This window comes from Ambystoma mexicanum, chromosome 2p, assembly GCF_040938575.1.
Source record: "Ambystoma mexicanum isolate Mex_15411 chromosome 2p, UKY_AmexF1_1, whole genome shotgun sequence".
Classification (NCBI taxonomy): domain Eukaryota; kingdom Metazoa; phylum Chordata; class Amphibia; order Caudata; family Ambystomatidae; genus Ambystoma; species Ambystoma mexicanum.
The window spans coordinates 382,350,856-382,367,367 of record NC_090923.1 but is presented as its reverse complement, the minus strand read 5'-3'; the positions used below and the strand labels follow the sequence as shown (position 1 = coordinate 382,367,367).

The 16,512-nt window shown below is 43.4% G+C and overlaps 1 protein-coding gene across 2 annotated transcripts in view; it reads left to right on the top strand.

Moving 5' to 3' along the window:
- Positions 1 to 16,512, top strand: part of PTPRG (protein tyrosine phosphatase receptor type G) — a 1,528,043-nt gene that overhangs the window by 628,150 nt on the left and 883,381 nt on the right. For both annotated transcript variants that reach the window (XM_069643751.1, XM_069643750.1), the window contains exon 5: positions 3,578 to 3,673. In XM_069643751.1, the coding sequence (XP_069499852.1) occupies positions 3,578 to 3,673 (96 nt within the window). The remainder of the gene's footprint in view (positions 1 to 3,577; positions 3,674 to 16,512) is intronic.

The window sequence follows — 16,512 nt, the reverse complement described above, 5'->3', positions numbered from 1 at the left end:
ATCTCTCCAGTAGCTGCAAGGATCAAATGCAAGACCCCCTGCATCATCCACAAGGCCTTCTGGGGTCTGGGACCACGCCATCTCCAGCTTTCCCTCCCTCAATCCCCTGCTAAAGCCCTACACTCTTCTAATCCCAACTCTCTTACTATCAAACGCTTCTCCAAGCAGAGAGTGGGGGGCAGGTCTCTCTCCTCGGCTGGTACCTTCTTTTGGCACAGCCTCCCTGCCTCTTTGACTTGAACCGGATCTCCTTAAGCTCCAGAAACTGCTCAAAACTCTGCTCCTCTCCACCTCTTTCCCTTCCCTACCAATCACCCCACTACTACTGTGACTGATGGCCTGATCCTCATAAATGTCTCTTGATCCCAGGCCCTTTCTCCCAGTCAATTCCCAGCACCCCCCCTCATGCACTGCCCTGCGGGCCCTTACTGTGGCGCTGCACCCCACCTTCAGTTACCTGAACCAGCGCTTAGCCTGAGGTTCTCCTCGGCTCCCCTTAGCACTTCCCTCTCAGGCCCTAGCACAGCACTTGTCCACCCCTCTGTTCCCTGCTCCATCCCCTTCCCTTGCACTCCACCTCCACCCCCCCAAATGCACTTGCACGGCCCAATGCCACAAGGCCTAGTAGGACCACGACTGTATATGCGTTTGCCATTGTTTATATCCCCTGTTCACTTGCCATTTCGCCTTGTGGCGCTTTGAAATGAAGTTCTGTTGTATAAAGCTCCTTACAAATGCGCAATAAAATAAATAATTAAACAAATCTGAGGTGCCAATCCTTAGCTTGTTGAGAGTGCATTGTGTAATCGTAATGAAAACGGTCCGTGCCAACTCATACTTTTTGCATGTCAAATTAAAGTTTTTCGCTCAGCTCGATCGCTTTGTTAAATTGCTCATGACAATAAGCTCCTGGTCATATCAATGCGTCCATTACTCGTTCGAACTCACCTACCCCCAATGATTCTCATACAATTGTTCTTAAAATTATGAAAGTGAATGCATACAACTGTTGGAATAAATGCATTAACTGTTACTGTGATGGTGTGGGGTGATGGCAGGCCCCACCTGCAGGCACACACGCACGCATACAGCAATCGCACAAAGAGACACGCCGGAGACGTGTTGCTACTCTGGTCTCCGGCGCGAACTGCCGGCCAGGACCTTCTTTATTCAATGCGCGCATGCGCGAGCCTCGTTATGGTCCGCGCATGCGCAGAAGCGCGTATTACTACGCAACACCCCTCCTTTTTCCCCAAACAAAAACCATTGATTAACAGTGTAACTTAACAACGTATACTTCCAACCTAAACATTCCCGCAAGACCTGGATTACTAAGCAGGGTCCATAATAAAGTCTTGGAACCTCTGCGGCGGCTTACGCCCCGCCCGTCTTATACCTGCGTGCCTCGGCCTGAGGCACCTCTGGTGTCCCCTGAGTCTCGGCCAGTCCAGCGGGTGTCGGTGGCGGTCCATCGCTTGGCTCAGGTGCCGGAGGGTCGACTTCATCCGTTTCGTCAGATCCCACGCGCTTGATAAACGAGACGTTCCTGGTGACAGTGCCACGTGCGTTGGCCGCTGTGACCATCGAGCCCTTTACATGCGTCACTCCCAGGGGCTGGGTTTCATGGGTTAACGATAACTTTCCTTCTGCTCTTCTGTTTCGCACCAATAGGGTATCCCCCACCGCGATCGGCCTCTCGGAGAGCTTCCTCCTGATTGTCTCGTTTTCATTTCGCGCCGCCCTCTCCGTTTGCACGTGATCCTTTTCAATCTCTCCCGGCTGGCGGCCTTCCATTTCGGGCAGGAGTCCTCTTGGTACACGCTTAGAGTGCTTCGGCTGGGGCGATCCTGGTTGACTGAGTGGGGTCGAGCGATACTCTCGAAGGAAGTCCACTAAGTTGCGTCGGAGGTCTGCGCCTCCATCTGCTGATATGCGGAACACTTTGTTTAGCGTTCGCATGAAGCGCTCTACCTCCCCGTTTGCCCTCGACCAGAGAGGTGTGACTTTCCTATGGCGTATTCCCCTCACAATACTGAGCAAAACGTTGCCCCCGAAATGGTGTCCCATTGTTCTCCACCGGAAATCCATGCGTGGCGAACATTTTCTCCAGCGCCATGATGGTGTGGTCGCTTGCCGTCGATTCCACCAGTTCGACCTCCGGATAGCGGGACCACTGGTCTGTCACCACTAGAAAGTAGAGTCCTCGGCCGGTGGATCCAAAATCGGCATGGACTGTCCCCCATGGCTGGTCACTCCTCTCCATAGATTCGATTGGCGGGGCCCTCTCCACCGGGTGTGCTGCTTGGCAGGGGATGCACCTTCTCACAAATTCCTCCACTCTACTTTCCAGGTCGGGGAACCAGACCTTGAGTCTCAGCCTTGCTTTCATCTTGGCCATCCCTTGGTGCCCATTGTGTGTGAGCTGCAGAACCTTGTCAACCAGTGTTCTCGGGATGACAATCTGGTGACCCCTTAGCAGGAGGCCATCCTCGGCTACTGAGAGCTCATGGCGTGCTTTCCAGAGGGCCTGCAGCTGCACAGGCTGTGGAGGGTCCAAAAATTGATGATTTTTTTTTTGTGCATATCGCAGACATCGCACAAACACCCTCACGGGCCGCAACCACTGCGTTCTGTGCACAATCCAAGATGGCCGCCGGCCACACGTGGGAACCCATGCGGACACAGAACAGCCTTCTCCTCCCTGGACGCTACCGGAGCAGAGGACTGCTCTCGCGCTGTCCTCGTCGCCAGTGTGATGGTGTGGGGCGATGGCAGGCCCCACCTACAGGCACACACGCACGCATACAGCAATCGCACCAAGAGACACGCCGGAGACGTGTTGCTGCTCTGGTCTCCGGCGCGAACTGCCAGCCGGGACCGTCTTTATTCAATGCGTGCATGCGCGAGCCTAGTTATGGGCCGCGCATGCGCAGAACCTCGTATTACTACGCAACAGTTACCAGCAAAAATGTATGCGAGGGGATGCTTCACACAGATGAACGGAACCTATGCAGGAAAGAATTACCGCTTTCTGCTTCTTGCTCTAAGCGCACAAACCAAACGGAAAAGGAAATGACAAATGCACCTCTGCAGCGCATAGAGAGGGGGAGAATGTATTTCAAAGAGAGGCACAGGCATTGCTCCCCCCACCCCCCCGGTGATTCTATTGCAGAATAAAGCCACCAGGGAGATTTCATTCTGAAATAGTCTCTGGGGGAGAGTGTATATACAGGGGCGAATGTGTTTCGCGGCATTAAGCCTGTCCGAAATGACCAACCTTTCAAGGTTTAATTACGGGACCTTTGCAAATACGGCCACACCTGTTATAAGCTATGACTTTGAATTGTATTACTATTGTTTTCAAGTATTTTGAGCTTTGAGTGAAATACTGGCACAACGACGTGTAAATGCATAATGTTTCATTTCTGTAAAGCAGGACTTGGGGGGAGGAAATACCTAACCTATAAACAAGCTAGTCTAATAATTGTTATTCTGCTCGATGCGCGCATTATTTCTGCACACCAATAAAGCAATAAAGCAAACAAACGTTGTTAATCCTTTTTTCTTTTAATTGCAGATGCAGATCTACTTTTACAACCCTGATGATTTTGATAGCTTTGGTGCCGCAATTTTGGAAAACCGAGTAATTGCTGCCATGTCGGTCTTCTTTCAGGTAAATACATTTCATCCGATAGTGTTGTGCATTCATTGCATTGTTCTAGGTATAAATTGTTGCACCTGGTTTATTTGTGCGCGGTTTAAATGAAGAACGCTTCATATCGTCTGTCTGACTTGGCATGCTAATTAACATGTTTGCAGACATAACGCAAATGTGTGCATGGATTACTTTGATGTTATGCCACCTCCCTGTTGCAAAGTTAGGCAAGTGTTTGTTTTACGACCTCTTTTACCACTGACTGCTATTTAGCGCTACAGTTCACTTTAATGACCTATTGCTGGACTAACGTGAACATATGTTTACTTGAGTATTCATATATATATATCTACTGTTAAGAGGTGGTTCTTAATGAATGCATCCGCTTTTGTGAGGAGTAAAGAGGTGGTTCTTAATGAATGCATCAGCCTTTGTTCGGAGTGTATTTTAATTCATAGGAGCTCCCATCTGGATAATGTGTTGGTTCAGCACACTGGGGAGCTATGCTGCCTTCATGGACATTATTGCTTTGGACTTCAAGGCAAGCCTGGAATATTAATTCTGATGATCGATGCTTCAAAGGCCTATTGCTACTGACCTAGGAGGCATTTATTTATTTTTTTTACAGACTGTCAAAGACAAAGCACAAAGCGGGTTGCTTCAAATGTTGTGTACTGCAGTGCCTTAGAAAAATATGTTCACTCAAGAATGTCAGCAGCATCAAAATAATCATGTTCTGTTTGATTAGCTGTGCAGACCAATGTCAGTTAAGTGGGTGGCAGAGAGCTAGAAAACTGAGCAAAACGAACCAAACGTACTGACCTTTGCTTGGTTTACCACCAATCTACCTGGATGCTCATTTATACTGCTTCAAACCTCCATAATGTATTTGTTTTAATCCTGAAGCATTTGTTGTTAAAGCCATTCAAGTAAATGTTCTGATAACTGCAAGCCAGGTTCTGCTCTACACATTGGCCCTCTATTGACTTGATATTCTCCCAGAATCTGTCTTAAAAAACTTCACAATTATAGGAACAATGTTGAACTTTAGCCAGCTAAATTCAACATAGACAAAGAGGTTATTGCAAGTGGGAGGTAGGAAGTTGTGATACTTACTGGTAAACTATAAAACTATTTTGTAATTATTTCTAATTTTGTATTAAATAACTGACTTGAGTTACTGACGAGTTACAAAGGCAATACCGACTCTCTGCTCTCACCAAGAAGAGTCAACATTCAAGCTTGTGTCTCTGCAGCATCTAACAACTCGGCTAAACTCTTTAAAATCTGCAAGGAGCTCACCAACCCTGCTGCAGTCTCTACCTCTCCTGTTGACTCCTAGGCTATTTGTAATGCCCTTGCCTTTCACTTCATTTCAAAAACCCAGTACATCCTGTCCACCATCTCCTCCTCTCCCCTCCATCGGTGCTTGCTGACCTTCCTTCAGCCACCCCCCACCATCCTTCTCGTCCTTTCCTCTTTTCTCCCCTGACGAGGTTGCTAGACAAGTCCGATCTATGAAAGCCTCATCAAAACAGGTTCATCCCTGTTGCTCTAAAACCATCAAGGACCACATTGGCACCCCCGCTCCGGCCCTTGCTGATTTTTGCAACCACTCTTTTGCCTCAGGATCCTTCCCCTCACCTGCCCTCCCCAGCACTCCCTTGTGCATCCTCTTCTCAAGAAACCCACAGCTGATCCTTCTTGTGCAGCGAACTATCACCCAATTTCCATTACTCCCCTTCTGGGCAAACTCCTGGAAATGTTGGCCATCTCTCAGCTTAATCCTCATTCCAATTCTGTTGGCTCTCTCCATGACCACCAGTCTGGCTTCAATGCTGCCAGAAGCATGGTAACTGCTCTCCTGAACATCTGTGAAGATCTGCTCTCCAACCTTGACTCGAACATTCCCTCTGTCCTCGACACGGTCAACCATACCATCCTACTCAATGGTCTCTGTGAAAACCTGGGTATCACTGATCAGGCTCTGGCCTAGCTGACCTCTTCCCTCTCTGATAGACCCTCCCAGGACCAACTTGGGTCCTTCCTATCATCTATCTTCCTCTGTACCTGTGGTGTTCCCCAGGGGTCTAACCTCTCGCCCTGGCTTTTCAACCAATACCTAGTATCTCTTGCCCACTGCATTGCCATTTTCTGCTCAAATTTCCAGTGCTACGCTGACGACGCAACTCATTTTCAGGCTGCCCTCGGCCACCTCCTCTCCCTCTCTCATGCCAGAAAGACTGAGATCCTTCTCATCGGCACACCTTCACCCTCACTCTCTGGCCGGCTTCCCTTGGCCCTCCTTCTACCCCCACTTGCAAGGCTAAGAACCTTGGGGTCCTCTTTGACTCCACCCTTTCCTTCTCCACCCACATCTCTGAGGTCTCTAAAAAGTCAAACTTCCTACTGCACCTCCTCAGAGGTACTCTGCCTTTCCTCTCCTTCCCACAGAAGCTAATGGTAGCCCAAGCTCTGGTTCTCTCTAGGTTGCACTATTGTAACAGCCTCTTTCTAAATCTACCTGCCTCTACTCTCCTCCCTCTGCAACTAATCCAGAACAGGACTGCAAGACTTGGTCTTGGCCTCAAGCCCTGGGATCGTATCTCTCCAGCTGTGAAATATCTCCATTGGCTCCAAGTGGATGCAAGGATTAAATTCAAAACCCCCTGAATTGTCCACAAGACTTTCTGGGGCCTCGGTCCAAAATACCTTCAGCAATCCCTCCGCAAATGCTTCCCCTTTCAAGCTCTCCACTCCTCTACCTCTAACTCCCTCAGGGCCAGTCGTTTTTTCAAAGAAACAAACTGGGGGTAGATCTGTCTTCGGCTGGAGCCTCCCTCTGGAACAGCCTCCCTGCCACTCTAAAACTTGAGGAGAACCATCTCCAGTTCTGGAAGCACATCAAGACTTCCTCTTTTCTTCTGGCGTTGCTTCCCCTCTCCCCTGCTGATCTGTTCTCTCTTGGCACCGTGCACCTGGCCACCCTCTGTCCTCCGGGCCTAGGTACCCGCTCACCCTGCCAACCTCCTGTCTGTATCGGTACCCATACAGCCCCCCCTTTTCTTCCTGCACTTATCCAATCTACCCTGTCTGCTGCCTTAAACCTAGCACTTGCAAATTGCTGGCTGCACTACCACTGTTTGTTGCCTTTATTATTTATTTATTATTTATCTATTTCTCCTCTGCTTTGCACCTTCCACTTCTCCCTTCCATGCACTTTTCTCCTCCCCCTCTCCCATGCACTTGCACATTCTCAATATCACTGGGCCTGGTAGGATCTCTGTTTTGTTCTCCCCTTTCCCCTCCCTTGCCCTGTCGCGCTCTGAAACACTTGTGTATGAGCGCAATAGAAATAAAATATCAATATCAACTTGAATGTTTTAGGCTCATCGGAGAGTTTAAGCTTCTCTTTTCCTTTGAATACTAATTCTCCTATAGCATTCCATATATACCATGTGAAGACTAGCTCCAACAGCATGTTTGCCTGGAGCAGGGTGCATGGACAGTCGCTAATCAAGCAGCTGCAGTCACTGGGGCCAATAAACTGCATTTAGACTCTCAAGCAATGGCACTCTTGAGGGTGTTCCTTTTGATGTTTTTCACAATGTGGAATGCATCAGAAATTGTTCAGTTCTATTTTCCTCTGTGAAAATACTGCATCCCACAGTTTCAACTTACAATTTACTGCAATTGAACGGATCATCAGAAAATTACCATTGTTTCTTCTTTGTGAAGCCACTACATTGAAAGAATGATGTATACAACCCACACAAAATAATACCTTATTGGATGTTAATATTTGAGTGTTTAACAAACATTTATTTTGCAGCTGTTCCGTTATTTTATTTCCCTATGGCTCATAATTTGGAGATCCATGTAATTTCTGCGAATGAAGCTTTGCATTTTACCTATAAGAGAGGACATATTGTACATGTGTTCAAACGTGAACATGTACATTTATCGAGTGGTCCTACAAAGCTGTGAGGTTTTACTCCATAAAATGATACATTATGCAATGGCATCTCCTCTTGTGCACCTTAAATTACAAATGAATAATTTTGATGTTTGGTTTCCTTTAAAAGGTTATTGAATCAGGGATTTTCTTAATGCATCACGGAACTTCAGGGTAACTTGCCGTAGGCTTTCAACATATGATATGATGGGTCGAATATATTCATTAATATAATGTTCCCTTCCCTCGTTTTTCTTCAGTTTCCTTCTGATCAAAGAAATGTTCCAGAGGAACATTTTAATGCATTTTGACCTACTACACAACCTGTAATTTGGCAAAGAAATGTACTAAGCCATAATCCTGTATTTTGCTGACATCTGCAGTGACCTGAACCAATGACCAAAAAATGGTTCATCATTAATTCATGCAATTTTGTATGTTCGCCTTTTGCAAAGCGAGCAATCCATTTGGTTGTGTTTCAATGACCGTTCTTTCTGCAGCGGGCTGCGTTTAACTTGTGTTGCCAGCAGGGATTGCAATTTCAAGTCTCTGTAATGACTACTGTAGAGTACTGATGTCGCAGCTAGATGGCTCTAATTCATGGTTACCTACTCTTTCTTCCTCTCTGCTTTTCCTGCTAAATGGTTGAGTCTCCCGGTAGACTAGTATAGGCTAAGTTTAAATAACAATGTTGTATTTTGTTGTGTTGAAGAATCGAATCCTCTATGCTCAAATTGTTTTTGCGATTGTAAACATGCTTTTTGTTATAATGGGAAGGACACTAAAGAAGAGATGCCTTTGGATCAGGAAGCATATTTTATTTGTAACTTTTGTGAACAGATCCCCGATTTAGGGAGCTCACCTAAAACCTTTAGCCATATGAAATTGGTATAAAAATAATGGTGTCGTCATCCTTTCAAAGTTTACATTTTATTTTAGGTGGCATATTTACTTCTGGTCTATCTATGGTCATAGGTCCCACATCAAATTACTTGTTAAAATTAATTTTTCCAATATTTCTAGTATATTCAATAGAGCATTTTCACAAGACTGGTTTGGAGGAGTCAAATATGTAATACATTTGGAAAGTTGCAGCAAGGGTATTTTAAGTGTAAAGACAATGGTATCCAACAACTTGGCCCTGTACACCTTTTTATCCTGGTCAAAACCAATAAAGCAATATGTAGGATTATGTATAGCAGTTTACAAAATAATTAAAGATGAAGAATATTAGATTAAACTGCTCTTGATTCTTCAGACATCAGATATGACCTTTGTATTCTGTTTATTTTCAAAAGAAGAAACACTCAACGGGTTTCAGGAAGAAGATTCCCTTTATCAGGAGATAATCGTTTACATCTGTCAAGCAACCGAGAATGAGAGATGTCACACATTGCATCCCAAAGCAATATTAAAGTTCAACACATTAGTCGTAAAACAACATTCAAATAGAACGTATACCGTTGATAAACGGAGAACCATATAACCATGGTCCAGGGGTAACATGAATCATAAAATGTATGCTACAATATAGTTCAACATTGTAATGCACAAAAACATGTATTGGAATTCCCCTATGTTTGCACATCAAAGTTATTCCGAAGGATATCCAAAGAAAAAGGCATCAAAAGACTAAATACCTGTAACAGACTCTTCTTTCGACCAAACAATAAATGAAAATCATCAAATGCATTTGCTCCTCTATGCAGAAAGAGTGTAGTTAAAAAAGAGTGATTGACAGTACCTGTAGTATCAAAGGACGGAGTCCCAATAACCAAGTATTATATAGTGTATTACTAAAAAACTGATAATACAATTATGTAGCATGCTGCCAAGGTAATAATATAAATCAATAAAGTCATAGTATGTTAAGATAGTGAAAAAGAAGGAAGACTCATAATAGATCACGATCAACATTATATCAAACATGAAGTAATCGATTCACAAAATCGTATTGTTATAAAATACAAGCTAGGCTAGAAGTAAGTCTTAAGACTATTGTACTAATAAACGGGTGATTATTATTGAGCATTAATAAGCACCTCAACTTGTTTTTAAGTGTACTCATGATCCCACCATACCACTTGCCCTCGCACATCTTTTCTCTTTGATCTAGGTTTATGTTCACTCTTGCTCTTTTTCTTTCTTTCTTTAATGTCCTCCCACCCCACATGTGCAATCTCGCTTCCAATATTGATGCTCTATGCTCTCCTCTTTGTATATGGTAATCTTCCTCCATATAGTTCTCCGTTCTGTCCTAAATGTATGTGCAGCAGGTAAGGAAAAGGGCGGCATAACTGTAAATAGTTGTTCAATTTGAAAATGGGGCTTAGCTCAGAACAACCTGCGTATACTGGCGGCATAATAACAAAATTAGATCTAGGTATACTGTGTCTTATTTTCTTTTTTATTTAAGCTCTTTACCAGTGGCAAATAACTAGTTACAAAGCAGCCACTGAATGGGCTTCTAGACTTCCTATGTTTTCAGATCCTGCTTCCTTATGCATCCTTTGCCCAATCTCCACTTTGACAGAGTAACAGTTAATCACTCAAGGCAGCTCTCAGAGCATTTGCCTTCAGATGTTTTCATCTTGCTGTGGGTCAACTGTACCCGAACCCTTTTCTTCCGGGTTTATTACAGGGAAACCCATGTAAAGAGGTTAGTGTTATTAGGTTTCATCAGGAGAATTACTGATACCTGCACTGCCATGCTGTTTCAATCTGGTTTGCCATAAAGATGTAATGGTTCTTTACAAGGACGGTGCAGCTTGTGCCAAGTTTTAAAAAATTGCTGATCTATCCCCCACTTGGGTCCCACCAGGTTTTCGAGAAGGTTTTGCAGGTACAGTGTCAAAATGTTTAAACTCTGCAATATTTATTCCGGCACAAATTGCAAAGGTAGGCAGGATATTGGCATGGGCAGCTTTAGATGGGGTTACAGCAAAGAGCTTAGTCTTTACATTTTTGTAAATTTTCCAAATACTTGTAAATATGGAAAAACTATCTACATGTGAGGATTCAGTATTTCAGCTGGAGCTTGTATCATTGGTTTGATTAAGGCAAATGGGGATTTTTGAAACGTGACTGATGGAGATGGAATATTTCTACAGTCCATGTCGAGAAAGGAGATTTCTGACAGATCAGTAGAGATGATGAACATACCCATTCAACCAGCAGATAACTTGAAACCTAAATTCCTTATGAATGAACAGTATTAAAGACAAAATAAACAGTATAAATAGAAAAAATTATACAACACGTTTCCCTGTGCTCAGAATTTTCTGCACATGTCTTTCATACAATTGCAAACTTCACTAAGATGAAATCGTGCTGGAAAGAAATGAGAAATATCTCATCTATATGCTTTATCATCCGTCGGGCAGTAAACCCAATTCAAATTGTATTTGGAATTGATCAAATTAAAATTACTCTGTTGATAACTAAGTCTAGTCAAAATGTTTATTTTGGATTTAGCATAAGCCATAATAGATCACAATAAAATTCCCAAATCACACAATAAACATCATAAGACACTACATAGTCCTCCAACGCAGAGAATGAAAACACACACTGGAAACCACTATTGCAATGAGCAGACATCTGAAAACCTGACCAAAAAAAGAAACTAAGTGTTCTGAGCAGAGACTAATGTTCTTCGGTTCCAGGCAGTATGTAAATAACAGGCAAGTCTGAAACCAGTCTTGCCATCCTGAAGGGACTGTAGCAGCATACTCGCAGGTTTCCTTTGACTTTGACCACTTCCCCTTAGAAATCCTAATAAGCATAGTTTCCATACGTTGTCATGCTGGAGAAACAGAACAAAATGGGCCAGTTTCATTTAAAGCACAAAGACAGCAAACCTCATTTGAAGCATCCGACTATTTACCAGTTGTCTCTTTAACAGGAAAAACATTTATCTTGGCCTTACTCAAAAGTATTCAACAAGAATTTGTAAGCAAGGTAACATACCATGGCAGAGGAAAGGAGGAGATGAAGCCCATTGGAAGATTTCAGACAATCCATATCTTCCCCGTTTCCACACAGGGTCATGACCTACAGTTTTTAACATCTCTTTTGAAACTCCAACAATAGTTTCAGCATTAACAAAACAATGTCCCAAAGCCACTGTTCCCAATGATTGTTCAATAAATGCCAGCCCCAATTTTAAAGAGAACTGGTGTCTTAGTAATATGTTCCTTAAATTCTCATCTTGACTCCGCCACAGAGAACACCGAAATAGAATGGGTTTCAGTGACATAAGCTTTCCCTATTTCCAAGTGGGTGGCATACGTAGAAGTGGAGAGGGGGACACCCAGAAGGCATGAGAAGACTACATTCTCCTCACTCTTTAGCCAATCTAGGTTGCCCATGCCCCATAGTTTGCTATTCCCTTATAAGCTGTTTGCATGTCGTACACCAGATACTGCCTCAAAGTCTTTGAGAATCTAAACAAACCACCAGTATCTTGCTTAATCTTCAGCCTTCGTTCGGTTCGGGTTATGTTCTCACTGTATAAAAGCAGTTTATTAATGAACTATACATATAAGGGCTTGGAAAGACAAGTACCAGATGCATAGAAAGTGTCTGAATGAGGCAATATAAATTGGAAGTATGGATGTAGCAAATGCCAATGGTTTTCAGGGAAGGGCTATATAAACTGACGTTTGGAGCATCCTTTCTTTCTTATAGGTTTAGTCAGGGGCTGTGAGCAGGTAAATTGCCTAGTGATTAAAACACATGTTGCTGAAGAATGTTCAGTCCAGTTGGATTGCTACAAATCTGAAAGGAAAACCTCTTCTCCTTTGTAGACGGTTCCAAAGCTCACTATAAGTTCGAGAGAATCACTGCATGCCCTGAAATTGCGTAAAATGAAAATGCTGAATGTGAAAATTGAGTCGCGCAGTAATCACATAGATCACACTGTACCGCATTCCACGTACCAGCAACCTGTGAAACTATATATACTTTTTGGCGGCTTACTTGCCTTCACGCCGTAACCTCGACTCACCAGTCTCCCTGCAGTTTGAGTTTCCTATCCCTAAAGTGGGTAGGGACTTCCATTGCAGGGTCCTTTTTTCTATAAAACGTTATTATCCACCGCAATCCTTAAAATGGAAGCAGGGGACAACCCGGCAGCGCCTTGAACCCCTGCACTTCATATCTGCGGCCGAAAGGGAAGCAGGGGACACCCAGTAGCCCCCAATTTCCTTTTGTCTAAAGCAAGCATTCCACATTTTCAGTACTGCAAATGCGCAGTAACTGTATATTCTCAATTGTATTTCTGGTATTTTGAAATGGTATTGGTTTGAGATAAATGTACACATAACATTGTCCTGGTATGAGCACAGGGATATGATATGAACTTCCTGGGTTCTGGCATGTCTGCACTCTGACTGTGGTGGCTACACAGGACATATTAAATATAGATCCTATTTCTCTTAATCTTCCTGAACAGTTGCCGTTCTTGCATTATTTTTTTCTTGGTCGTGTACAGAGTTTCTCAATCATTTTTATCTTTCCGTTGTGCACCTGGTTTGTCTCCCCCCCTATTGTTAGCCAATGAAATCCATTGTAGCTGAGGGATCAATTTGTTAGTACCATTTACACACGTGTCTGTTTTATTTTCGTATTTTAGTAGCTTTATGCCTCCCACCTCCATTTTCTTAACTTTACTCTGCAGCGTGACGTAAACAGATCTGGACCAGCGCAGGAACGTGCTTCCCTGATTTCAGTGCCTACGTGAGATTTTGGTGGCAGTCTTAACAGTTCAAAGCATTAATTCTTCCTCCGACTGTAGTCCTCACCTATTTGACCTTTTAAAGTTATTATATGGTGTGGATTTAAATAAATGATCCATCTGTTCTGGGTGCCAAGGACGTTTGTCCCACTAATGTCTTCTCAATTTGCAGCTCCTCATGACATGGAAAGACCCATTGGAGGGTGCATGAATGTGCTTGTGCATCCTTCCTTGCTTTCTCATGCCATTTTTATGGATTCCCTTGCCATGGTTATGGTCATTTCCTGGAGCTTCGAGTTGGGTTCCAGTTGGGGTGGGAGCATCACCTTTCTTTTCTCTTTAATCAACAGTGTATTTATTCGATCCCCATCTCCCCCATCACATTGTCAGAACTTATATTGTTTTTAGGGCTTGCTTATGAGGTCATGAGTCAACTTTCTTGCTTCACCTTTCTTTGTCATATGTCGTGTTGTCTTCAAAGGAATTGCATGAGGATTTTGCAAAGGTTTGCCAGCGAGAACATTGACTTTTGCTAACAGAGGTTTTCTAAGCGTGGACCCAGCGATCGAACATGTGTTGCTCCGTGTCGTCTTGCTGCCAAGGCGAGCACGTTGCCGCTGAGCTATCCTCCTGAAACTTATTAATGTTTCATAGATGTTTCCCCAATAGCTACTTAATAGCACATGCATCCCTGCCAAATATACCAGTGACTCAGATTAGATTACAAAGGAAGCCGTTCTAAAATGAAAATGGGAATCCATATAATGGAAAACTGGTTTCAAGTTTGAATGTTAACTTCATGAATATGGTGACCGAGCCATCGTCACCTTTGCACGTGGGGACAGTGCTAACGTAAAGATACAATTATATCTCACTTAAACACAAAGGGATTCATTTAAATAGCCAAAACCAAATTTCCTAACATTCTCCCTCCTCGGCCGCCCCCCAATATAGCGGGGAGGCGGCCTTTTGAAGCATTTCACACAACACGTGGGTGTAGATTCAGACGCCTCTCCAGGGTGGAGGGGGATAGCTTTCACAATGGGTAGGGTTCGGGGGTTGGGAACAGGTACTTCAAGGAAGGTTGCCAGACAAGTAGGGAAGTACTTGAAAGGAGGATCATTTACATAGGCACCCTTTGATCTGGGATGGACCTTGGTGAGGGAAGGTAAAACGCCAGGAGCCTACAGAAAGAAGACGTTGTGCATCTCGGATCCTACTGTATGTCATTTCCTCCTATTTTTATCCCACATCTGCCCCAAGGACTTCCTGCAAATCAAGGATTCTAGTTCTGACACAGCAGAGTTGGGAAAATCTGTAACAGACACATACTCGCTTTTAACAGAAGGCTTGAAAATGGGCTAACCCCTGTTAGGTGAAATTCCCCATTGGGTGAATAATCTTAGGAACAGGAGGAGGATCAAAACAGAACTCATGTTGGCGCTGACGATGCTCAGTCTGCATGAGGTTAAATGAGAGTTGACAGCTCTCTCTCCAACCACCTCTGTGGCAATGGAGGCATTTGCTGGAAGGAAGCCGGACAGCTACTAGAAGCTGCCATTGCATTTATTTTTTGCTTCAGTTTTCTTCTGTACGTTCTTAAATGCCTCAGGAAGAAATGAGACATGTTTTCATACCTACACAAAGACCTCTCGAACTCGTGTTCAAGTAAGTCCAGAAAGGTGTAAACACAATACCTTTATTTCAATTGTTTACTGCATTGATCTTTTTCTGACATTGTTACGTGAATTAACAGGGAGGTACAACACTTAACTGTTTGAAACCCCTCTGTGCTAAACGTTCACAATAGGATTTGAATGTCAAACTGTACTTACGGTAGTCTCAACCGTCAGAACATACAACCTCATTAATTTTCTGCGCTGAAAGCTAGTGGGCTGTTAAACTACTGGCAAAGGTTGTGTCTAGGACAGTCCTAAAATGCCACACTGCCTTTCTGCTGCAAAAAATGTCTGTCACAAAAAATGCTGAGTAAGTAGTGCTGTAAATAACACAAGCTCAATTCATTGGATGCCATATATGTTTAACATTGAGGATACATTGACAGTGGCCACACTTCCACTGACCTATTTATTGCTTAAACAGCCATGTTTTGGTAATGATTCTGAAACAATTCTTAACTATGCCTTAGAAACTCCATAGTTAACATAGCGGTAAAGAATGTTGTTCCACACACACATACACTAATCCGTGCAATGACCTTAGCAGACAGAATCCAGACTAAGCCTGTATGTTTTAAATTATTGCAGTCACTCCTATTTTGGTGAACCAGGAAAGACCTCGGTGAGAGGGTTAATTCAGTGAGTACCATAGTGTGTGGAGGGTGGGCAAAACAGTTTTTTTATTGGTGGCAAGAGCTTATTGTTGAACTGCTGAGATTGCTTGTGTATATAAAGTACTTTAGATGAAAACCAATAACACAGAAAAGGACCATTTAAAGCAGTGATATATATATATATATATATATATATATATATCTATGTAGAGCATTTGACCTCAAATGGATATAATAAGAACCGGTTCCATGAATTTCACTGTAATGTAGCTCTTCTGATCTTTGTGGCTTGCAGAAGGGACTGAGGGAGTGCTATCTGTAAGAAGGATGAGCAGCAGTAGGAGTCAGTTGGAAATGCACTCCTGTTGGAGATAATGGCTAGTTGTATTTGACCTCAATTATCAGGCTGGTGAAATGTAGAATGGCACTGTTGATTCACTGTGAAATAATGATGGAATTGGAGAGATCCTCACAAGGGCTGTCGCATAACATCAAGATTTATTTCATGCCGGAATATTACTTGTTTTATTCTTTCCTCACAATGCTTCAATACCTATAGATGAGAGCAATCTCCTTCCATTAACATATTTTGAGGAGATAACGCTCATCTGTCATATTCTTGATTTAATAAATTGTATGCTTTTTTATGGAACCAATTTTATTCTTCTCCACTCATTGTGATGTATCTATCTATTCATATATGGAGAGTGCTAGGGCCGGAGCAAATAGACGAAGAGGCAACAGGATCAGCAGCCTTAAAATAGAAACGTTTGTAAGGCTTTGCGAAAGTGCAAATTCTCAGGGAAATTTCACAGGCCCTGCGGGAGAGAGTTTCATAAAGTTGGTGTAAGGACGGAAAAGGAAGGTCCTCC